The sequence below is a fragment of the Patella vulgata genome, chromosome 2 (assembly GCF_932274485.2).
Source record: "Patella vulgata chromosome 2, xgPatVulg1.2, whole genome shotgun sequence".
Classification (NCBI taxonomy): domain Eukaryota; kingdom Metazoa; phylum Mollusca; class Gastropoda; family Patellidae; genus Patella; species Patella vulgata.
Genome location: NC_065880.2, coordinates 37,267,943 through 37,295,034, shown reverse-complemented (window position 1 = coordinate 37,295,034; position 27,092 = coordinate 37,267,943). Strand labels below are relative to the sequence as shown.

Below are 27,092 nucleotides of genomic sequence, written 5' to 3'. Positions count from 1 at the left end.
GCCAGGACAGATTTTCAGGTTTATATCCACATGAATGTCCCGTTCTGAAAGCTATCTAACCACTGCCTTGGCTCTCGCCACAGTAGGCTAATTCATCTTCACGATATCTTCCTCCTTATCGTAGTCAATTTTACCATATCGTCATCATATTACCCCTAGTTACAGCTTTCATCGAAATAATTAACACTGGTAAACTGTTCGTAATTATTATTTGGGTTTGGTACCGGTAATGAAAGGTTCCAAGGTTCGTCCGCCCCCCCCCCCCTCAAAAGTTATGACAAATCCACGCCCTTGAATACCACCTTCCTGTATATGCACGAAGGCACTGTAAAAATAGTCCCACGGAAAGGCTGTTTGTTAGTTAAACAACAGCCTTATTTCGGTCGAACATAACGTCATGGGGTGATTTTTGTCGCTCAACTGTGGAAGGCTGCATTTCCTTATTTTTGCAGCTACGAACCTGACATTTTCACAGCCACACAGGAATACATGCAGGGTGATTTCCTGAACATTTCAGCTTGATAGCTCCAATATTTAAAAAAAAAAGCAGGGGGATACACTACAACAGACTGAAAAAAGCACGGCATTGCCAATGAACGAACCCTGCCTTAATTGGTCCCTTCTAGTCCTGGTACCTCCTCTGCAGAGGCACCTCCCCCAATTACAGCCTTCTGGCATTAATAGAATGCAATACAGAGCATTTAGGCCTACATGGATGACACTATGATGCCCGAGAAATGACATTTTGTCAAATTTACCATATTTAGTCCATATCTCTATTTTGACTGAATCTAGCAAGCTGAAATGTTCACAGCATACTATGGGGCGCCGTTTGTAAAATAATTATTTAATTTTTTTATAGCAAAAAACATTAGATTTAACGCCGAATATATATATTTAGATAAATATTAGAACAAAAATGGCATATATGTAAATATCAAAAAAATATTGTAGCTAAAAGTCGAGTTTTTGGTCTATGAAAAACTTTAAATGTTATATCTTGATTTCACATCGCTTAATTAAATATATAGCTAAAAGTGCTGTTTTTCGTAGGTATAAATGCTAAATACTAAATCACTGAAAAATCTAAAGTTAAATATTTAGCTAAATATATAAACATTTAGCTAAATATATAAACATTTAGCTAAATATATAAACATTTAGCTAAATATATAAACATTTAGCTAAATATATATATATTTAGTTAAATATATAAACATTTAACTAAATATATAAACATTTAACTAAATATATAAACATTTAACTAAATATATAAACAGTTAACTAAATATATAAATATCATGCTAAATATATATGTTTAGCTAAATGTATAAATATTTAACTAAATATATATTTGTGGTCCCGCCAATATTTCTATTATCGTAAGCGACACAAAAAACTGCGCATAAAATGATGACGTGTACGCGACACGTGAGCCTTGGCACAATAGGCCTACTAGCAATTAGAAATGGAAGCTGACCACGAACTGCAGTCAATGGAAAGTTGTACACTACGTCCTACTGTTCTGCTCCTATACTGGGCTAATGAAGACGGGCATACGCCATACAGTGTGCTATGAGGGAAATTTTGTCCAGGCAGCGGCACTATCGCCTAATCTTATATCGAATTCCAACTGCCAAGGGATCTTTTACGTGCATTCCAATGTTTAGACGGGACCTCGGTTTTTCGTCTCATCCGAAGGACTAGACGGCTGTCCTTGTCAGGCCCTCCGTCCTGCATCACTGACAAGGGGAAACCACGTCGGAAAATCGACGTCGGAAAATCGGGATGAACTTTCTCGGCCAATGCTGGGATCGAACACCCGACCTCCAGGCTAGCGAGCCAGCGCCTTACCCACTTAGCCACCGTGGCTCCCTTACAACAAGAATTATTTTACAAACGGCGTGGTACGGTTGCGCTTTGTAATTTAACTATGTTTAGCTAAATATATAATTATTTAGCTAAATATATAATTATTTAGCTAAATATATAATTATTTAGCTAAATATATAATTATTTAGTTAAATATTTAGCCAAATATATATTATTTAGCTAAATATATATTATTTAGCTAAATATATATTATTTAGCTAAATATATAAATGTTTAACTAAATATATAAATGTTTAACTAAATATTTTAACATTTAACTAAATATATATTTAGCTAAATGTTTAAACATTTAACTAAATATTTAGCTAAATATTTATATATCATCAAATCTCTTGTTTTGGTCTTAATATTCAATGCTAAATGTTAAATATGAAAATAGAGACAAATCAAGAAATATTTATATATATTATGTTAAATATTGTGTTTTTGTTGTATTTTTAGTTTAAAAATTAAAAGTGAAAAATTTGCACAAAAGTCGAGATTTAACTATATAAATTTAAATTAAATCTAGTGTTTTTTGCTATATAAAAAGCTAAATAATTAATTTACAAACGGCGCCCCATACACAACCACCTCGTAATATAGCGTGATTCTCTCAAAATTCCAGCTTCCTATTACTTCAGAAATTAAGTAAAAATGTCAGTGCTGAGATGTTGCAGAGCAGAAATGACATTTGCCCCTTGCACGTGCGCAATGCTGGAACCAATGGTGTCATGACTACCAAACTCCGGCTACATACTAGTCACGGCACTGCCAAAGTACCCTGAAAATTGCAAGGCGATATCTCCATTCCTTCAAGGCGTTCGTACTTGACACTGTCATCTCAAATTGGTCACGTGACGCCATTTCCGCCATTTGCAATTATACCGACCCATTCTTTTGCTTAAATAAAGAAAATAACACCCAATATTCTTACTCTTTTTATTGCAAAAGGATCCTGAATATTTCTAAAAACTGTCATAGTTGTAGCGTTTGGAATTATTAAAATATATAAGCAAACATAATATAGGCGATAGTCACACGACGGGAAGGTTGATTGTTAGTCTAACAGACTTATTTCGGTCAAACATGACGTCATGAGGCGATTTTACGGAAGACTTCCTGGGGTAGATTTAGTTCAAGAATACTTAACCTGGGTCCAGCCAGTGGGCCCTTATGGGCGTTTGAGGCGTGATCGACCCATTTGGCTAAAGTCTAGGTGGTAGGCATCCCAAACTTAGGCTGCCTGTCTACAGCTAGCTCCGCCTGTGAACAGGCCCTAAGCTAATTACCAGACATTTTAATTCCTACATCGACGATTTTAGTCGAAAACACTGAGTATGCTTTTAGTAATTTTTAGAAGTATTTATTTCTCTTCTATTGTCATATTGAATGAAATTAAATATGTTTATTTAGCCGCTGTGTGTATGAAAGATGTCAAACTAATCAAAGCCGAATCACAAAATAGTCCTCTAATTATTCAATGGCGGCGCCCATAAAAGGTAATTTCACAGAGGCGGTTTTGTTTGCGAAGACAAATTTAGGAGTATCTAACCTTGTTTTGAAAGATAAACAGATTGAAACTCTAAAGACAGTTAACAATGATAAAGAATTTATTGCAATATTACCCACTAGTACATATTATATATCGTTTTTACCGGATTGGCAGAAGTTTACATTTTGCTAAAGACACGTGTTTACATAAAACACGTGCGTGCTCGGGTTATTTTTACTCTGTTGTGTACACAAAGCGTTAGTCCGGCCGATAAGTCCCTCCCCAAAATGATCACGTGGGCGTTTTAAATGGCGGCTAATTGGGGCAGTGATCATAATGACGTATGACGTAGATGGATATCGCTGCGTGCAGTTTGGGTGGTAGGACTACATGAAATTTTGGGACTTTTTCGATCCCAAGGTCAAAGATCAGGTCCCATTCGAAAGGTCAATGAAAATGAACTGTCCATCCATGGTCAGGACCTTTGTTTTACCAAGCGGGCCCGGGGCGGTAGATATATCGGTGACCTTGACCCTTTCAGATGACCTACCGGGGTCACGTGGTCCGGGATGACACGTCGGAAGGTCAAGGTCCGGTGGTCATGACACTATCAGAAGAGCCCCTAGGGGGCAAAAACCGAAATATTTCCGGGGCCCCTAGCGGGTCATGGTTGACTTTTGGTGTGAGATTTTAAAAAACAAATGTGGGGTCGGTCTATCGAGTCACCAAATCCCGGGCCGATCGGGAGACATTTTTGGGGGCAAATTTCCATAGGAAAATCAAATAGCCCAGTTTTTACTGGTTTGGTCAAAGGGAAGATAACTCGGTAACCCCGAACCGGATCTGATGACCTTGAGGTCGCGGCCTCTTAAGCTAAATCAACCCCTTGGAGTCGCGTGGTGACCTTGGTTTGACACTCATAGGTCAAGGCCAATGTTAAATGACCATTATGCGTCATTTTGACCCACTTCCGGTCAAGGGACCGACGTTGGGGGCTTCGAAGTATGGGGCCATTTTGGCCCACGGCTTCAACTTTTAGACCTCTCGCACTTCCGGTTCTGGAATTTGGCCCCAGTTTCTATGTATCTCGGGCACCGTAGCAAAACCCCGTGAACGCAGCAGGGTTCCATAACATGGCTCCTCAAGTCATCTGTATTACGTCTAGGGGCGTGCACCCTAGATTTTTTGGGGGAGGCATGACCTTAGGGTTCTGAACAAATAGTTGTTCAATTTTTTTCCGAAACACTCCCTGGAGAGTCCCAATTCGAATAAGTGAACTGGAGAAAAAGTATTTTTTTACGCATGCGTGAAGACCTAGCATTACCCTAACCCACAATTCTAGGCAACAATCACGTTCCCTAACCCTGTCTACATCTCGTGATCTTGGGGAAATCTGCAGATGGCCTTGGTAAATAGATCTACTATCTAGCCCCTATTGGGCATGATGGCAGTGTAGTGACCGACGAGGTTGTCAATATCTAATTTGGTCATGGTAGACTATTAAGAACTATTGATATTAGGCCTATAACTGTTACTTGGCATTGATATAAACTGAGACTTGTCACTATAAGAATCGACCTGAAATATCCAGGAACCTCATTTGGCTCGCTAAACGTGTTGCCGCTGGGTATAGTATTTCGTTCCAGTAGGCCCGGTACCAGTTTACTCGGTCTGGCCCTATTGTACGTCAAGACACCGTGCATATAAATTATCAATTCATTTAATCTTAAAGTATTCGCCTTCTACTCCGTGAACCCCAAAGTTCATCGTGTACGATAATCAAGTTGAAGTCTTCTGTGCAAACTCATAGGCCATAATTGTTTGATTGGTCGATGCAAGTTATGTTAAAGGACAACATTGGTGCCAGTCATTATCACATATGTGATAGAGCTGGTTACACACATTCCAAATATAATTTTAACACAGAGATCATAATTTTGCTACGATAGCTGAGTAATACAGGTTTCCTGAGTCGGAAGTGACGAACGCCAAAGGAAAACACGAGTCATCTCTCTATATAACTGACTAATGTGACGAATGATAACGGATATACGGGCGAATTTCTGCTCATTCACAATGACGCTAACTGTTTTTGATATGGTAAATTGTTTTAATGGATAGGTTGACCCCTATGACCTATGTATATACACCAAAATCACAGTTCTGTCATGCCAACGTGAACAATATTATGACAGTTTATATAGTTTGGTGGCTATTTGGCAATCATCTTGGATTTCAGGATGACGTCATGTGATTTTCATCTAGTGATTGGTTTTATTTAATGTATTGCTTGACCCCTAAATCCCGGGTAAAACACCTCAATTCCCCCCTAACATGAAAAGCAGTCTGTAATTTATTGTACACGAAGTATTCATATTTTATCAAACAAAAACGATGTAATATAGCATCCCTAGGCCTACTATAAAGCTATTATTTCATGAGTACCAGATTTGTCGGTCAATACTGGATCGTGAGAGACCCTTTGCATTAGTTTTCGATGCTGCTTAGGTAAGTAACCTGTTAATGTATAATGTCTTAACTCGAGAAAGTAACTAGCGGTTGCCATAGAAGATACGCCCACATTTTGCAAGAAATGGACTGAGAAAAAACTTTAAACGCGATTTTCGTACAATCAGGGACCATGGACCATATTTCATGAATATCAAAAGGAATCGAGATGTTCTAATATTATTATTATTATTATTAAATCAGTTAGATTTGTCTGATCAGGTATTGAGTGGATCGTGAATTTGCAAACTACAATCGCTAAAGAGAGATTTTCCTACAATCTGGGGCCATAATCTAGGATGTTACGGTCCGATATACGACAATATCAAAAGGAACCAAGATCTTTGGGATATAAACACATCTTTTAATTTGCATCAAAATCGGCTAAAAATGGTGACTTCTAGAGGGTCCACAACATTAGTATTACATACTTTTACACTATTAGCGTACGAAGAGCGGCCATTTTGTCGGGCAATTTCGGTCCGATTATCACGAAAATCGAACTCAATCGTCATTCGGGTGTAACGGTGTTTTATATTTGCCATAATTCAAGAAGTTAAGGTCCGATTACACGAATATCGAAAGGAATCGAAATCTTTGGGATATAACCATATGTTTTAAGTTTCCTCAAAATCGGAAAAAAATTGTGACGTCTAAAGTGGCCACAAGCTAAAAACGTGAATTTTCGTACAATCAGGGGCCATAATCCAGGAAGTTACCGTCCGATATGCGCGAATAGCGAAAGGGGACGAAATCTTTGGGATATAAACAATCGGATAAAAATTGTGACCTCTAGAGGGTCCACAACCTTGATATTACATTATACCCTTTGCATACGAGGAGCGGCCAGTTTCGGTCCGATTTTAACTCAATCTGCATTAGGGTGTAACGGTGATATATTTGAACAGTTTTTTACAATCGGATAAAAAGAAATTGTCTTCTAGAGGGACCACAAGCTAAAACGCGATTTTTCGCACTATCAGGGACCATAAGCCAAGAAGTTACCGTCCGACATCCGCCAATATCGACGGAAACCAAGATCTTTGGGTTATAAACATATATTTCACGTTTCATCAAAATCGGATGCAGTCTAGTTTCTACCAGCTAAAACCGTGATTGTTTGTGCAATCAGGGGCCATAATCCATGAAGTTACGGTGATATATTTGAACGGGTTTTAAAATCGGATTACAATATTGTGTCCTCTAGAGTGTCCACAGGCTAAAGACATAACCAGGGGCCATAATCCAGGAAATTACGGTCCGATACATATCAAACGGAACCGAGATTTTTGAGATATAAACCCATACTTCAAGTATTGTCAAGATCAGATACAATTGTGACCGACAGGCGTCCGGACGGACATGTGCGACGACAATATACGTCCACATGAAAATGTGAGGGTATAAAAAGTAAATCTTCACATGCAGATGGTTATGGTAAAACTATTAAAACTATTATAGATCCATGGTTCCCTGTAAAACTTTGATAACATTCCCTTTCAAGTCAACACGATCTCCCTGTAAATGGATATTGACATCTCCCCCTCTTGGAGAACACTGGCGAGCTGTAAAAAAAAAGGCATTACAGTTATTATTCAATTTGTCGGTAATTATATCCTCATGTTATTTTCATGGGTTTGCAATTTGAACTGAACCATTTTTCAGAAATGCAAGTATGGTCCTGACCGAACATCACCAATGAGTACCAATGAATTTATTTGTTGCGCCGTCTTTTTTTGACGGTACGGTGTTTTATATAGACCTTGACGACACTTGACTTTGGTGTGCCATCTACTGAATCGCCTATATGTGAAGAGGTCAGAACACCTCAACATCTGAGATATTCCACAATAACAAATCGTATAACAGACACTGTTAAAGTTTGAACATGTAAAGATCTAGGGAAGACCCACATTTTGTCTTACCATAAAAGTCTATTTTTCCTAATTTCTTTGACCAATAGTTAGCTAATATAGTATGTGCTGAACCTGAAAATAATTAATGGTAGATTACAAATAAAGTAGCAGTATAGCTTGTAGCTTTAAAGATGCATTATGTAAGAGCTAAATCTGTCTAATGCAGATCTGTCGTTTGGCCTCAAATTTTCACATGTCAAGCCCATAATTAACTCTCTAGATCATCGAATGTTTTTATTTCAACGGATTTAAACACAGTTAATAATTTTATTTAAAAATGGGTAATTGAGACTTTGTTTAATATCGTAGCAACGGTAATGACAATCGACACTACACTGTTCTTCAAACGGCCATAACTCCGTTTAGAATGAAGTAATTTGACTGAAATTGTCAACATATTCCTTTTTCATTATCTATTTTGTAACTATTATAGCGAGAACTGTAAGCTCTTTATCTAAATCTTACATAATGCACCTTTAAACTAATTTGAAAACAAAAATTAAGTAAATGGGTGGATAGTATTTTTTATATTATATAGTAGACTCACCTGTTACTGGGTCTTCATCAGCTCCGAGCCACGGGCCAAAAACTCGACTAACAAAATCATATCTATTACCGTCTGCATCTTTGAATGCGGTGTCGCCATCAGCGCTCATAGTAATAACAGCAACTTTCAATATTCCATTATCACCTGCTTTATGTATGGTTGGTATATCTGGCCGCCATTCTTCAAATTCTTTCCTGTGTTACAAAATGATACTGTTGCCAAAAACACAAATACGCCCACCAAAGCTTCGTGAACGGAGGAGCACGAAACAGTATTGTGCAACTCTGATTTTTGGGGTTTCTTAGGGTTTCTTAATTAACTTAAAGGACAATATTGGTGTCAGTCATTATTGCATATGTGATAGAACTGGTTAAATACATTCCAAACATAATTTTAAGACAGAGATCATTGCTACGGGAGACGTGTAACAAGCACGTGAAGAAACGGGAAGTGACGCCAAACATGACAAACACGAGTTGTCCTTCTATACCATAGACTGAAGTAACGAGCGGTAACAGACAAACGATCGAATTTCATTTCACTGATAATTCCGTTGAAGTTGAAAAGTTATTATATGGGACAGTGAGAGGGTATCTCACAATTCAAAAATAGAATTGGCTGTCACTAGATAAGGGACACGAGAAAAAGTAGAAAAATCCTGTGCATTCCCCCGTTTTTATTCATTCTGTTCTTAATAAAAACATGGTAATGCACAGACTTTTTCTAATTTGTTCGTTATCTTTTATCTACTGACAGCCAATTCTTTTTTTTTTAATTGTCAGATATCCTCTCATCGTCAGATATTACAACTTTTCATCTTCAACGGAATTTTCAGTGAAATGAAATTCGATCGTTTGTCTGTTACCGCTCGTTACTTCAGTCAGTTATGTAGAAGGACAACCTATGTTTGTCATGTCTGACGTCACTTCCCGTTTCTTCACGTGCTTGTTAGACATCTCCCGTAGCAATGATCTCTGTGTTAAAATTATATTTGGGATATATTTAACGAGCTCTATCACATATTTTATAATGACTGACACCAATATTGTCCTTTAAATGACAAGAAGACAATTGTTTTAATCGTTGGTAATGTATATTATATAACATAATTATAAGTACAAGTAACAAAAGAGCAATAGAAACATATCTATAAACTAGATAAACAAGAAATAAAATAAAACCAAGTACGAACAATCCAAACCATTAGACAAAATTCGAAGTCCTAAAAAAACAGTATAGGCAAAATAGTGTAATAAGGCAAAATAGTGTAATCAGCATATGGACTGTTCACCGTATACAAAATACACGACAAACAGTGGTAACAGGTGTCCGGAAGAGTAAGCTTACCCTGCCTGGTGCCACACCCACCATAGCTGCATCCAAACTATTAAGCGAAATCTCGGTAAAATAGCGTGATTGGCCAATGGACTATCGGTATGCAAAATGCACGTGATGAACAGTGTTAACGATGTAGTAGACAGACATTATCCGGGAGATTGAAATGAAATGAAATGGGGTTTAACGTCCTACTGTTTTGCTCCGAACTGGGCTAATGAAGACGGGCATACGCCATACAGTGTGCTATGAGGGAAATTTTGCCCGGACAGCGGCACTACGGCCTACTCTTATATCGAATTCCAACTGTCAAGGGATCTTTTACGTGCACGCCAATGTGTACACGGGACCTCGGTTTTTCGTCCCATCCGAACGACTAGACAGCTGTCCTTGTCAGCCCCTCCGTCCTGCATCACTGACAAGGGAGAACCACGCCGGAAAATCTGGATGAACTTTCTCGGCCAATGCAGGGATCGAACACCCGACCTCCAGGCTAACGAGCCAGCGCCTTACCCACTTAGCCACCGTGATCCCCCCGGGAGATTGTATACGCGTCAATTAAATATATCTAGAATAATAGCCGAGAGAGACATGTTATATTTACCAATCAAGTCAATATGACGCCCATAAAACTTTTTAAAGGTTTTAATAAGTTTAGTTCGCAAGTATCCCTGTAGTTGAAGCTAAGATGACAAATGCTTCGATCTACTTAAAAAATCAGAATAAAATGAACATTCTCTCGCGTAACGAATTAGCTGAGACACAAACACTCCATAAGCTGGTGATATTGGAATGTTACTACTAATAAATGGAAAGTTAACAATCGGAAAGTCAAAGTCATCACGTTTATCGTACAATTTAACACTAAGTTTATGGCAATTGTCAAAATCGAGACGCAGATCCAAGTAGGAAGCGTAATTGTCACTGTCAGTAGTGTTCTTAATTTCGAGCTCATCAGGATATATGAATTCTACATAATCACTAAATTTTGGATTATTCAGTGATAGAACATCATCGATATATCGATAAGTGAAATTAAAATGTCTGACTAATCGTTTATTTGATTTTACGAGTGCCTGTATGTAATCGGCTTCGTAGGAATAGAGAAACAAATCAGCAAGCAAAGGTGCACGGTTGGTGCCCATAGGGATACCTACCACTTGCTGATAAATTTCCCCTCCAAATTCAAAAAAGATATTATCAATTAAAAAATCCAACATCTGAATTATCTTGTTGGCGGTGAATTTATTTTTGGAATCACTATGGTTCTTAACAAAATATGTGGAATTGTAATTTACAACTAAATATTGATATCTAACATTTCCCGATTTAGATGAAAAGACACTATGAATAATGTCTTTTAACCGAGCTTTTAATGTACTATGGGGAATTTTAGTGTACAAAGTAGAAAAGTCAAACGTTTGTATAGATGAGATTGAAGCAATTAGAAATTAGGGGTTAAGGATATAATTGGGGGATTTAAACAATTATCTTGGAAACTCGCTTATTGGTAGATACGGATATCAAGCGCTGTCATCAAAAGTTAAAAATTAAAACAACGTAATATCGAACTGGTATAATATGCTGCTCGGTCAAAATACATTTTAAATGATATTCTAAATTTGATAGTATGGCACCTGTACTATTGACATAAATAAAAGCAAACTGAGAAATAGAAAAGCAGACGCTACCTTGTCCATCCTGTAGAAAGGACGATTAATACATAATTTAAAGATGAACAGTACTGAACTTCCTCTACATTAGGCAGATCTCCAAACGACTATCGAAATAAAGAACAAAGTAAGAAAGGGAATAAAACAACATGAAATATATATCGTTTTAAAAGAAAACTATTAGTTAGTACTTGTGACAGGGTAAAAATAACTGGTCTCCTGTATTTGCGTCGCATGACTAACTACTGCGTTGAAGTTACCAATTGCAAGTTACTATAGCAAATTGGTGGACTAAAGCATATTTTGTTAGCCAGATATAATCACGGCTGTAAATCTCAGGCTACTGTATGAGTTGGCATTATAACTGACACGTCATAATAATTCACACTTCTCAAAATTGCTCTGTTCAGTGATCTTATGGATACTTAATTCAATGGTCATACAAAAATTGCCTTGCGTAAAAACGTTGTGTAAAACATGCACAGATCATCGTATTTAAAAATCATTTGTTTAATAAATAAACAGGTAAATAAAGAATACAGATACTTACTGATATAAGTTTAGAATAATCTTCTTTATTCTGTTAAAAAATGTATTTTTAAAAAATGTCAGAAATTAATTCTTAATAACTTCTAATAATCACCATTGTTTTAAATGGTAAATGTAAGAAGCATTGCAACAAACTATGACTTAAATATTGTTAATAATTTTACAATGTCAGAAATGACGCTAGGCCCTATTTTGTCTGCTGTAAAGATGATCAGTCCCGTCTACGTTGCTGAATGACCATGCTAAGAGTTTCGATTGGAAAATGTTAGGAATAGAGTCAGATGTTTTAGATCCATATTTACCAGCGAAGGAGGGGTCCTAAATTTGAATTTTTCTTATCCCCGTTAAAAATCCAAAATCGATTACACATTAGATAATTTGTTTGCCGTGTTACCTGTGGAGTAGACACATTAACTGGGAGATTCATACTTATTTTGCTTCCTTCTTTTCTGACAACCAGGTCTCCGCCACTTGTTATAAACGTTATACCATCAGATTGGTTATCTGCAATATAGAGGCTTGAAAAGTAATTGCCAGTTCAACATAACCATCCACTCTTTACATAAGGTACAAAAAAAGTTCAAGAAGAGTGGGACAATAACTTCATATATAACTGAAAAAAATGCGTTCCAATTTTAATCATAAATTCAATGTTATAACACCTTCTACCTCGTGAATCAGCTCCAATCTATCCCAAAAGCTAGCTTCCATGACATTTCATCTTATTCGTGACAACTTTGTGGACAAATTTACGTTCAACTTCGAGCTTTCTGGGTTTAAATCGGATGAAGATGTCGACTACCACGCGATATGAGTGTCGTAAAGCATAAAAAGTAGGAACAAGCGGTTGCCATACAAGATACGCCCACATTTTGCAATAGATGTTGTGATTGGGTCATGACAATTTGTCGAAATCTATCGTTTATTACCATTTTAGGCGATCAAACATTCTAGTATCGTCAATATGTAAACTTCTAGTAGCCATGGAAACTTCCGGAAACATTGTTTAGAAACAACTGGAAGGTTCTGGATGATCCTAGAAAAGGTTGGAAGGTTCAGGGAAGTTGTGGAAGATTTGACAATGTTACGGAAAGTTAAATAAATTCATAAAACTATATAAGCCGGATCTGACCAGTCCTAGTACAGAACTAAACGTTTATCGTAAGTTTCTATTTGAACCACGTGGCCTGTTTTTTTCGATTTATTGCCATTTCGTGCTGTTGCACTAGTTATTGTTCTGTTTTGAAAGAAATGATCTCTCTGAGATAAATTATCTCTCTGTTTGTCATCCAAATTTAGGATTATTGTTGTGGATTATTACCAAGTCGGATTATACGGATTCAAGGATTATTCATCCTGTCAGATTTGGGTCATCAAGATCCTGTGTAATACTGCCAGATTTGGAATTACTACGACAACGCCGAGAAGACATCTGTAAAGGACTGTCGACAAACTACTACTTAAACATACATTATGCAAGAGCTAAATCTGCCAATTGCAGATCTTTCTTTAGACCTGAAATGTTATCTAAATTATTAATTGGACTTTAATTAAAGGAGCTAAATCGCTAACATTTGGGACCTAGAAATTGACAAAAGTGGGCCGCAACGCATATAATACTGTAATATGAATGTATATAAACTGATTTACATTCAATGGTTTCCGTTTTTACTCCAATTTCAAATCAGTTATGTTCGGCGAAATAAGCCAGCAGTCTCAAGCGAGTTCAAATTTCTAGCGTCTGGTTATTCCAGTCTACATACGCCGTTTGATTTGGTGCAATGTGTCTAGCCTCGTCCCTCGAGTCTCTTGATACAACTAGGGCTGAAGCGCATTATGGTACACGATTCGTGTACCAATGGTAAAATGTTTATTTTGTCTTAAATATTGGATATCGAAAGCCCATCTTTTTTCGGTAAGATCACAACATGAATGTTGATTTAATTTTACAAATAAATCGTGATTTCAATGTTGAAGATTTTGGATGATATTGAGTTGGAGACTTAGCTACTTTAACTTATCCAGACCATAATCAATTCTCGATGGCATCGCTAGACTGCGATATTTACTGGATTTTATCATCCCATTTTCTGCTCGACTTCCATTCATAATTTAATCATGAAATGGATGATCGAGACTATGTTTTTTATCGTACAGACTTTAGTAATGATGATCGAGGCTAGGCCGAAATTCCAATCGCTTAATTCCCGGTTCAAAGTGGATCAATTTGAGTGAAATTTTAAGCAAATTGCCTTTACATTATCTAGTTTTTAACTATTATAGTGAGAACTGTCGGCTCTTTATTTTATCTCCCATAACGTATCTTTAAAGCAGTAAAAGCACCGAGAGCAAAGAAGACTTCAACCGAATGCTGATAAAATTAGACTGAATACTGTGAGTAATCTTGTACATTGATTGTAATCAATGTTGATATATTTGTACAGTATTTATACTCATTTGTCCTAATATTATTTTATTAATTGTAGTTGTTATATTCGTATTTATACTATTTGTTCTAATATTATTTTTATTATTAAATCAGTTAGATTTGTCTGATCAGGTATTGAGTGGATCGTGAACCTGCAAACTACAATCGCTAAAAAGAGATTTTCGTACAATCAGGGGCCATAATCTAGGATGTTACGGTCCGACATGCGACAATATCAAAAGGAACCAAGATCTTTGAGATATAAACATATATTTTAAGTTTCATCAAAATCGGATAAAAATTGTGACCTTATGGTAAAAAATGAAATGAAATGGGGTTTAACGTCCTACTGTTTTGCTCCGAACTGGGCTAATGAAAACGGGAATACGCCATACAGTGTGTTATGAGGGAAATTTTGCTCGGACAGCGGCACTACGGCCTACTCTTATATCGAATTCCAAGTGTCAAGGGATCTTTTACGTGCACGCCAATGTGTACACGGGACCTCGGTTTTTCGTCCCATCCGAACGACTAGACAGCTGTCCTTGTCAGCCCCTCCGTCCTGCATCACTGACAAGGGAGAACCACGCCGGAAAATCTGGATGAACTTTCTCGGCCAATGCAGGGATCGAACACCCGACCTCCAGGCTAGAGAGCCAGCGTCTTTTTTTTTTTCTTGTAAGTATGTTTATTCATGAACTACATAATCATAATACACTGTACATACATTTTAATCATGGAATAGCACAAAACATTCTTAGTTAATTAAAAGCATTATTTTTGTTTATCTTATTTTATTTATTTATTTTTAAAAACAAGAAAAAGGAGCCAGCGTCTGACCCACTTAGCCACCGCGATCCCTGACTTTCACCACCTTTGTATTACATGCTTATTATACTATTGGCGTAAAGGGGAGCGGCCATTTTGTCAGTCTCCGGTCATGAAGTTACAGTCCGATACATGCCAATATCGAAAGGTACGGAGATCTTTGGGATATACATGTAAACCTTTATCACCCAATAACACATTCTACAGTAGATATGGTTCTTTTTTGACATTTTCGACTTGTGTTGATATTTTTTGAATTCAAAAAAGACAAATATGGGATTCTATATATTTCAAGTTTCGACAAGCGGATAAAAATTGTGACCTGTAGGCGTATAAAAACTAAAACATACAATCACATAGTCACAACCCGTTTGACCTACAATGGGAATGTTAGCAATCGCATCGAAGGTCGTATCGGAGGACAAAGGTAGCATTGCTGTACATTAAATGTTTTGAGATAAAAAGTTTATTATTTACCATAATAACGTGTAAGTACTGCTCCTGTAGCCAGTGTTGCATGTCCGCATAATTTTACTTCACTTTTTGTCGTGAACCACCGTAGATTAAACTTATTGGCTAAAAGAAAATGACATATCACTAAAATTTACCCATTTTGTTTGTTATTTTGAGTCTATATAGCATACTCTTCATAAGGCGGTAAATACGATATTCCAATAATAGTGTAGTTTGCAAGAGCTTCCTATATCGCTCAAATCACACTTAGAGCGACCTTACAGGCATTAATGAAATGAAATGGGGTTTAACTTCCTGCTTTTCTGATGTCAACTGACAAACTGTCTCCATCTAGAAACGCAATTTAGGAGCCAAGACTGGTCGCATTTCATTGGGTACGAGACCTAAAATCCGTGACCAATTTGCGGGAAGTTGTTTTGAAGGTGGTTTCAATATGACAAAAACCTGCTGAAGCGATTAAGCTTGGGTGCCTCTCTCTAAAATGCTGACGGTAACCGCTGGAGGGCCAGATTCAAAATGGCGGTCAGATTAGGCGGGAAAATATAAAATTATTTAATTTAGTCTTCTGAGGTGTCTATTAGTATGTTTTAAGGGTCTCGAAATAGAAATATCATATTCAAAAATTTATCCGGCCACTTGTTTGGCCAATATGGCCGAAAAGGCCATTTCTTCCTAAGATTTTTTTTCATTTCAGCTATGCCCATGTTTGGTGTCAAATTGTATGTTTTCAGTGTCGAGGAATTCAATTTTGACCCGTTCTCGTTGATTGGAGTGATAGTTACAAATTGAGAGCCACAGTGGGGGTGTTCCCATCAAATGATCCGCAGCTAAAGAGTACGGATCCATAGCTGCTTCATAGCCTGATTAAACTTGTGCCATATTGTTTCTATTTACGGCTATCTTGGATTTTTCAGGCATATTGTCCAAACTAGTGGCCGGGTAAATTTTTGAATTTGATATTTCTATTCAGAGACCCTTAAAACATAGGAATAGCCACCTCAGAAGCCAAATATATTTCATATTTTTAGCGCCAAATTTGGCCTCCATTTTGAATTTGGCCGTCTAACTGATTCTGCCGGCATTTTAGCGAGAGGTACCCAAGCTTAATCGCTTTTTCATAGAGAAACTACCCTCAAAGCGTATCATTGACAGACGCGGAAGCCAAGAAATGGTCAAGCATGAAACGAAAAAACTTTCGCCGGCTACCAGCTGATAAGGAGTCAAAGGGAGAGTGGTACAAAATGGACCCTCAAAGTTTTGGCAAGGTTTATCTCTTACTAATGAGACAAATGTTTAATGTTTTGATGAATACGGATGCCTCATTAGTTGATAAATATCGTGGAATAGTGTAATAGTACGAAAATTCCATATTAATCTGACCAGGTCAACAAATATAGACAGACGTTTGGTGGTCTATTTTGTACATGCAGTTGGGGAAAATGGTTCAGCATGGAAATAAAAGAAAATCTCTCTATTCAAAAGTCCACATTCATAGAAGTTGCATATTTGTGATCAAATGACAAGCTCGTTGGCGTTGTACATGACTGTTATCCATGCTTGTTCACTAAAATGTGGATAAAAACTATAGACAAATAGCCAGATCTAGTTGATGAAAATAAAAGAACAAAACAAGTGTTTTACTTTACTTTAACACCATTAATGTATTAATGATGAAATCGCTCAAGAGCTGACAAACAGTGTCAGACAGAAGTCGCATGTGCACGTCCATGATCATGCACCCAGCGAGGACGTGTAGTGCATCGAACCCACCCTTAACCCGTTGTTTAGCTGTAGGTATCAGGGGCGGATCCAGGAATTTTTGCAGGAGGGGGTTTGCCCGGTTCCTAAAAAAATGTTTCCCCCCCCCCCCCCTCGGCTTGAAATATTTTGAGAAATACATGGTCTCTATAGTCATTTTGGCGTATATACATACACATTGATCTTTTTAAACAGAGAAATCCAACATCCTGTTTGACGTCAATTTTTATTATGAATCAATACGATGACATTGTGATTCAATTTTATTGATGCAAAGCCTTAATTGTGATATCACATATCATTATCTCGCGCTTTGAGTGCCCATCCCGTCGAACCATCTGACGATCAAGGATAAAGCACAATTTTCGACAGTGCCCTTTTTTACTGCCGAAAGTGCCTTTTCTCAGACTCAAATATGTCCGTTCCCAACCCGTTGTAGGGATCCCAAATGACTCAAACCATCGACTCAAACACACCAGTCTGGGAAATAGCTCTTGGAATGGCTACAGATGCAAGGAAATGACGGATAATTTCAAAATTCCTAGATCCGCCCCTGATTATGACACTTTTCTCATAAAAAAGTTTGGTTTACAAAAAATTTTATGTAGCTGAGCAGGGGGGGGGGGGGGATTCCCTGGGACCTTTTTTATTCAGACTAACCTGTACTAAAACTATCTTGTTCCTTTATTCTGGATAGGAAACCTGCAGTAGATCCCATTTCAGCAGAAATCTTCATCATTGTTTCATCCGATAAATTCTGTGAACATAGACTTTCATATGAAGCAATCGCTGATCGCCATTTTAATTATTCGGATAATTTTTGATTTATCATGGTTTAATCAACGCTAAAATGTACTCAGTTTGATTATTTTAAATTTACTTAAGAAAACATAATCTCCCGGGTTGGACTTAATGGGCCTACAGTGTGCTATGAGTGAAATTTTGCCCAGACTGTGTCGCTACGGCCTACTCTTATATCGAATTTTAACTACTAATGGATCGTTTACGTGCACTCCAATGTGTATAGGCCTACGGGACCTCGGATTTTTGTGCCATCCAAACGATTAGACACGCCGGAAAACCCAATGAACTTTTTCGGCCAACACCGGGAGCGAACCAGTGACCGAGCCAGCTATAAATATACATGTACTACTAGAGAAATTTTGCACGGAAAGCGGCACTATACATGTATATATATATATATATATATATATATATATATATATATATATATATATATATATATATATATATATATACGACCTAAGGATTATTTTACGTGCACGCTAACCTGTACACTGGACGCTTTTTGTGCCACCCGAACTACATAAGACACTGACTGACGTTGTCTGGCCCTCCGTTCTGCACTGACAAGTGGAAATCACGGTGGAAAATTCGGGGGAACTTACTTTATCGACCAACACCGGGATCGAAAAACGGACCACCTGGTTAGTGAGCGAGTCCCTCGCCCAATTAGTCACCGCACCGCGGCTCCCCGGATTTAAAACATAACATAACATAACATCCAAATTTATATAGCGCAAAATGAGCTTGCAAAGTTATACACTTTGGTTCCATTTCATCCATAGTGTTGTATGAACAGATGAGTTTTCAGTCTTGTTTTGAAAATGCAAACGGACTTTGATTCTTTTATATGAAGGGGTAGTGAATTCCAAAAATGAGCTGAAGAGTACTGGAATGAACGTTTGGTCATTTCTAAGCTCGTGGATGGTACTATTAAGAGATGTTTGGAAGATGATCGTAGACATTTTCCTGGAATATATGCGAAGATGAGATTTTTGATGTAGGATGGAGCATAGTAAGTTAATAGCTTTGTAGGTCAACATGAGTATTTTAAATATTATCCTTTGATGTACAGGAAGCCAGTGAAGGGTTTTCAGTATTTTGGTGATATGGGCCATTTTCCGAGTTCCAGTAAGTAGGCGTGCAGCCGAATTCTGAACATGTTGCAAACGTTGAATTTGTGATTTGGGAAGTCCGTACAGTAGCGCGATTTGATAATCCAATTTAGTGGTTTTAAAGCATAAATCAAAAGTTCTAGGTTTTCAGAGTTTAAATAAGTTTTAATTTTTCCTAGTTTATAAAGTTGATAATATGATGAAGAACAGGCTGTAGTTATATGGTTATCAAAAGAGAGGTACAAGTCAATAATGGCGCCAATATTCTTTGCTTTGCTTGTGGGATTAATGGTCTCGTCATCAGGTTGAAAGGTGGTTTGTTTAATTTTTTTCAGTTGGTGTTTACTTCCTAGAATACGAATCTCTGTTTATCTTTAGAAAATGAAGTGTCATCCAGTCATGGATTTCTTGCAGACATGTCTCCACATTTGCGACTGTGTGCGATTGGGATTGTTCTTCGAAGCTAATGTAAAGCTGTGTGTCGTCGGCAAAAAGGTGGATACTAAGACCATATTTCTGTGCGATTTTATTCAGTGGTTTGGTGAAGATGATGAATAACACCGGTCCCAAAACTGAACCCTGTGGGACACCACAGGGCAGGAGACCATCCTTAGAGTATTCATCTCCTATGCAAACTCTCTGTTTTCTATTTGTTAGATATTACTTTAACCAGCTGAAAACTGTACCACGTAGCCCGATTTCTGTCCAGAGAGGATCCAAGTGATCTTCCGGGTCCAGGGTGTCGAATGCAGCTGACAGGTATGAGAGAACTAATATTACGCAACTGCGCTTATCTAATTCGAAATAGATATCATTAACAATTTTGATCAAGGCTGTTTCAGTACTATGATATTCTTTGTACGTGGATTGGTAAGTATTGTCAAGACTAGATTACTCACAGGTCTGTAGTTTTCAAAGAGATCGGGGTCGAAACTGGCTTTCTTTATTAAAGGTCTTATAATTGCCTGTTTGAGCTGCTTTGGAAATATGCCAGATTTCAAGGAATTGTTAACAATTGAAAGCATGGATGGAAGAAAAACATCGATGTATTCTTTCAGGATCCAGGTCGGCAGCGGATCAAGACAGCGGATCAAGACTTTGTCTTTCTGTTCATAACAACTTCCTCCAAAGTGTTGGTGTCATACGGTTCAAAAGATTCTAAGACAGAAAAGGAGTTGTATTTATGTGATGGCACGGTGCTTCGGAGTATCTTCTACTTTTCGAGCATATGTAGTCTAATATTGGCAATTTTGTCATTAAAGTAATCTGTCTACCAGCTGAACAGGAGAGTTGTAGTCCGGGAGAATGTTGTTGTTATTAGATGAGTTAATAAGTGTTTTAGTTTTAAATAATTTTTGTGATCTTTTCCTCACTCAGCTACTTTCATATTATAGAATACTTTTTTCGATTTTTTGACCAGATTAGAAACAGCTTTTACTTCTTGTATATATAGATAGATCTTTTTATGGATATGGAGTCTTGTTTTCTTGCACAACTTCTCTGCCTTGCGCCTTCGTTTCCTAGCATCGCGTATCTCGCCATTGAACCAGGGACAGTTAGGTTTAATGAGAATAGTTCGAGATATCACGGGTGCATGTTTATCAATGATATTCTGTATAGCCTTATTATAATTTTCGATTAGTATGTCAGCGCCTGCTGATGGTGAATTTAGTATTGTTGAGTTTTTTATGCCCTCCGAAAAAACATTTAAATCAATGCTTTTGTATTGATTAGTTTTTGGGGCCGTGGTGGATGCTTTAATAAATGGAACTGTAAAATCGAGAACAAGGTGGTCACTAAGATGAGAATCTAAAGCATCAAAGTCAGTAATATAAATTTCACCAGATCTTGTTAGTATTAAATGAAGAGTATGACCTAATATGTGGGTTGGTACGTTGACATATGTACTCAAACCGAATGAACCGAGAAACTTAGAAAATTGTATTGCACTGGGATCTGACTGATTGTCGACATGAATGTTGAAGTCACCAGTTATTAAGAGTTTACCGGGTCTTAACACAAGACTTTCCAAATATTCTCCTGTGAAAAATTCTGATATTGATATTATAGTTTTGTTTTTCTTTATCAATGGGGGCCGATATATAACCACAGATCTTATGTATTCAAATGAGTTATACTGCTGTACCTGCTTTCTAACCGTAATAGAGAAATTAGACTTGAAAAGGATACCAACCCCACCTCCTCTACCTTTGCCGGGGATGTGTTCAAGCTTGTAGCCTAAGGCAAATAATTCACTGATAAATGTACCACTGGTAATACTTTTCAGCCAGGTTTCTGTTAGTAGTGCCATTTCACAACCACGGTCTGATAAATGTTAAGTGAGCTGAATTGTTTTACCATTAAGTGGTCGAATATTGATCAAGCATAACTTCAGACTTTTTTTGTATAATGATTTCTTTTTACAGCTCTACATCCTCTTTTCACCTTCTTGAATTTAAATATGTTAAGTAGTTTAAGAGAGTTAATCAGAGTAGTGTTCAGTTGATGACACTGTTCATTGTTCAAGGTGTAGAGAGTCTACGATGAATACACCACTTTATTAGCCATTAAAACACAACAACTTGGTCATTAACAATATCACCCCATTCAAATAAAAAAAATCAAATCAGTGCATAACACATAAAATATCCAAAAGATAAAAGATAAAATAGGAAAACTTTGAAAACTTTGCAGAGCTCTCAACTGCCGCTTCTCATCGCAACCGAGAACTCTGTAGATCTCAAGATTTCAGGGGATATTATAGGTGGAGGTGGGTGACAAATTTTCAATTCATCATATCTTTATAAATACTGAACGAAATTGAATCATTTATGGACGGATATTCCTTTTAATGTAGTTTGTAATGGGATTAAAAATCCTTCAAATGGTGATCAAAGACTTTAAAGAGCACTGCCCAAATGGAATTCTGTAGATACTATTTGAGTAATAATATTACTTACCAATCCCCATGTCAAAACACACACAGCTGCTGGATTTCCCGCAAAAATCGTGTCCGCGAACACATCCAACTTATAAAGTGTTATATCCGAATTTGACATTGTTAAAATCTGTGATAAACGAACAAAAAATATAAAAAACATCACTTGCCAGAATAACTTTACCAACCTTTACTTTTTAGGCGTACCCAATCTTTACAAAGAAAAAGAAAACAGCCCAATGTGACAAGTATGTCTGCCTGATGCAGTTAGCGACCTGCACCTCTTTATCCTTGCAATAACTTTCCTTTTCTTTCCACAAACAATATTTATTCAAATTGCTTTTCCTTAAACCCACCACTTACGCGGTACTTACACCACCCCTATGTCTTTAAAAAGGCATTTTAAGTTAAGTAGATTTTTATGTTTGGGATTAATAAACTTTACCCGCGGTGCTGAGAAAATACACGCAAGTACCGTAAATACGTCATGATTTGAACCCAGCATAGATGTAACACCGCAAACTCATCGTATTACTTCATAAAAATTGGATATCTCGCTTTAAGAAGCTCGGTGTGTATGTATACATGCCAAAAAGACGATATAGACCATGCATTTGATCCGCCCCTGAAACTTTTTGTTAAAGGACAATATTGGTGTCAGTCATAAATGCATTCCAAATATAATCTTAACACAGAGATCATTGCTACGGGAGATGTGTAACAAGCACGTGAAGAAACGGGAAGTGACGCCAAACATGACAAACCCCCAGTGGCAGAGCCACGCCCATTTTCTTTTTGTGTATCTGTGTGTCGCCTTCAGGCCACAATTATTAATCGATCGTCTTGAAAAAATTTCATATGAATTCCTTATACCCTAAGAATGATCCCTATTGTTTTTGGTGTATGCCGCCCCCCAGTGGCAGAGCCACGCCCATTTCTTGTATTTATTTGTTTGTCATCTACAGACCGCATTTCTTAACGTATCACCTTGAAACTTTGCAGACTTATTCCTTCTATCCTAAGGAACTTCCCTATCGTTTGTGGTGTATGCCCAACCCCCAGGGACAGAACCACGCCCATTTTCTTTTTGTGTGTCTGTATGTCACTTACAGCCTGCAATGCTTAATCGATCGTCTTGAAAACTTTGTTAATACTACTTATTCCTTATACCCTAAGGCTGACCTCTATTATTTCTGGGACATGCCCGACCCCCTGGGACAGAGCCACGCCCAATGTTTGTGTGCCCTTTGTGTCGCCTACTGGCCGCAATTCTTAACAGATCCTTTTGAAACCTTGCATACCTATTCCTTATACCCTAAGGATGCCCATTTTTTTCTTTGTGTCTCTGTGAGTTGCCTACGGACCACGATTCTTAATGGATTGTCTTTGAACTTGGGATATGTATTCCTTATAGCCTAAGGGCGACAACTGCATGTCCCGACACCCTGGGGCAGAGCCACGCCCAATTTTTGTGTTTATCGTTTACAGGCCGGAATTCTGAATGGATCAACTTGGTACTTGGCATATGTATACATTATAGCCTAAGGGCATCAACTATTGATTTTGGTGAATGCCCCGATCCCCAGGGGCAAAGCCACGCCCACTTTTTGCCTTTAGCGCTAGAAGGCCACAATTCTTAATAGATTATCTTGGAACTTGGTATACTTATTCCTTATACCCTAAGGACGGCAACTATTGATGTTGTCTTCAATAACAGGGTGGTACATTGTTTCATATCCAACCCTGCAATTCTGAATGGATCATCTTGGAACTTTGCATATTTATTCCTTATACCGTAAAGACAGCAACTATTTATTTTGATGCTTGCCCCGACCTCATGGGGCAGTGTCACACCCACTTTTTTGTTAGTATTTTGTCTGTAAATTTGGCAAAACAAACCCAACGCCTAGCTTTCTTTGCCTCTGATCATAATAAAGCCATTTCATATTTCATTCTCTTCATTTTAAAAAGTACCATATCAATCAAAGATGGAATGTGGACGTATATTGTAACGTTAGCGATGCTCTCGTATATTATTTAGTCGCACTATTTCTTTCGTATATTTGACTTTGAGAAGCACTGCATAAGTGTATCAAAATAAAATGATTCCTATGAATAATATTGTATTAAATAACCATATACGTGTAGTCAAAAATATCTGACCCTGACCTATCTGGGGGAAAGATCCACATATACCTCATCCATCAATGGCCCGCGAGAGCACCAATATAATTTGTGACAAAATAATATAACATACTATAATTCAATGTTACCTGAAGGTTAAAGTATAGCTACTGTGAGACCTACCTTTTTATAAAGAATAAAATGTGAAAAGGCTACCACTTCTTATCTGATAACAATGGGCTAATCATATGTCATAGCCTACTCTTTCAATAATGTCAATGGCTTCGCTGCGACCTCATTTTAAGTTGAACTACGACACAGGTTATCTCTCATCATTATACGCCCTCATTCGAAATGTGGACGCAGTACAGGAGGCAAGTATTTAACTCAATATTATCCACAGTCTTCGACATTGCAAACAAGGCTTATTTGTCAATTTAAATCAACATTGATGTTGCTATCTTACCATGAAAGAACAGGCTTCTGATATCCAATATTTAAGACAAAATGAAAAATTTAAAATTGGCACACGAGTCGCTTTAGAGCGCCGTTTGTAATGAGGCGACCCGATGAATGAGGCTAAACATACCCCACAGGAGAATATTAGCGGCGTAGACTGGAATAACAAGACGCCAAAGACTGCCGTTCAATTTGGACTCGCCGAACATAACTGATTAGAAATTACAGTAATACAGAAACGATTGAGTTTAACTTGTAAACCAGTTTATCTACATTCATATTACATTATTATAATAAATTATATGCGTTGCTACCCATTGTGTCCATTTTAAGGTGCCAAAGAATAGGGATTTAGCTCATCGTCGCACGAAATGGATGTCCTGAATTTGATAATTTCGCTTTCGAACATGAATGTAATATAATTTAGACACACTACTTAGTCCCAGCTTAAAGGACAATATTGGTGCCAGTCATTATCACATGTGATAGAACTGGTTAAACACGTTCCAAATATGATTTTATCACAGAGATCATTGCTACGACAGATGCGTAATCAATCTTTCAACAATCGGAAGTGACGAACGCAAAAGGAAAACACGAGTTATCCCTCTCTATAACTGACTGAAGTGACGAGTGATAACAGATACATGGGTGAATTTCTGCTCACTAATAATTCCTTCGGACTATTGAAGATAAGCATACGCTGTGCAAAGTGATATGACGGAAATTTCCAATGGACCGTGGCATTTCTTCATCGAATTTCAACTGTTAAGGATTTTTGTATGTGCACGCAAATGTGTACACAGGAGCTTGTTTTTTGTGGTTTTTTTTGTTCTATCTACAAAACCAGACACTGTTCTTTGCCAGACCCTTTGTCCTGCACTACCAAAATGGAGAAACCGCGCTGCAAAATCCCGGGGAACATAATCATAGTAGGCTATTGAGAGGAATATGGCCGATAATCCGACACTACATCACGATAACACATTTTAACCCGACGATACGACATTTTTACGCGACATTACATTTTTTTTAATGTCGTGGTGTTGGGTCCATCAAATGATCACAAAACCAGACCCAACTTTTCTAGAGTAAAATTTTGCGTAGAATACGACACCGAATGGTAATCAGTCCGCCGTTCGGGCGTTTTCGAGATATTCTGGGTCAAAGGTCAAATGAGGTCATTTGCACAGAAAGTGAATGCGCAGCCATTCTTATATCATGACAACTTGCTGAATATGATCGAGAGTAATCACTCTTTCAATAACCAGCGGCTGCAAGGCAGGATACGCCCACATTTTGCAAGAGATGAGTAGAGATCAAGCTAAAAACAAAAAGCATTTTTTGTACAATCAGGGCCCATAATCCAGAAATTTGTGGTCTTAAATGCGCAAATATGAAAAGGGACTGATATTTTTGGAATATAGAGATATGTTTTAAGTTTCATCAAAATTGGATAAAAATTGTGACCTCTAGAGGGTCCATAACCTTTGTATTACATACTTATACGCAATTTGCGTACAAAGAGCGGCAATTTTATCGGCCAGTTTCATTTCCATTTTCCCGAAATTCAAATTCAACCTTTATTATGGTGGAATGGTGATATACTTAATCGGTTTTAAAATCGGAAAAAAATGTGACCTCTAGATAATCCACAAGCTAAAAATGCGATTTTTAACCCAATCAGGGGCCATAATCCAGGAAGTTTCATTCGGATATGTGTGATTATCAAAAGCAATCAAGATCTTTATGATAAAAACATATAATTTAAAGTTTCATACAAATCGGATAAAAACTGTGACCTCTAGAGGGTCCAAAACCTTGATATACCATATTTTTACACTATTTGCGTATAATTTTGGTTCCATTTTCACGAAATTCGAACTCAACCATCATTACTAATTAGTGTATAACTGATATATTCACAAGTTTTTTTTTTAAATCGGATAAAATTTGTGACCTCTATAGGAACCACAAGCTCAAAACGAGATTTTTCGTACAATCAGGGGCCATAATTCAGGAAGTTACGATCCGATATGCGCGAATATCGAAAGGAAACAAGATATTTGGGTTATAAACATGCATTTCAAGTTTCATCAAAATCGGATCGATAAGCTAAAAACGTAATTTTTCGTACAATCAGGGGTCATAATCCATGAAGTTATGGTCCGATACATGCGAATATCGTAAGGAACCGAGATCTTTGGGAGATAGACCTATATTTCAAGTTGTTTCGTCAAAATCATATAATTGTGACCTGTAGAGTGTC

The 27,092-nt window shown here is 37.4% G+C and overlaps 1 protein-coding gene across 1 annotated transcript; it reads right to left on the bottom strand.

Moving 5' to 3' along the window:
* Window positions 1-4,378: 4,378 nt before the first annotated feature.
* On the bottom strand, window positions 4,379-24,719 carry LOC126810523 (phenazine biosynthesis-like domain-containing protein 1). Its single transcript, XM_050535638.2, has 10 exons — window positions 24,548-24,719; window positions 22,263-22,370; window positions 18,044-18,140; window positions 15,629-15,727; window positions 12,290-12,399; window positions 11,897-11,926; window positions 11,365-11,453; window positions 8,339-8,532; window positions 7,801-7,863; window positions 4,379-7,440 (listed from the first exon to the last, which is right to left on the bottom strand). Exons 2-10 carry the CDS (start codon window positions 22,359-22,361, stop codon window positions 7,331-7,333), a joined length of 891 nt encoding a protein of 296 aa, XP_050391595.1. The 5' UTR covers window positions 22,362-22,370; window positions 24,548-24,719; the 3' UTR covers window positions 4,379-7,330.
* Window positions 24,720-27,092: the final 2,373 nt, after the last annotated feature.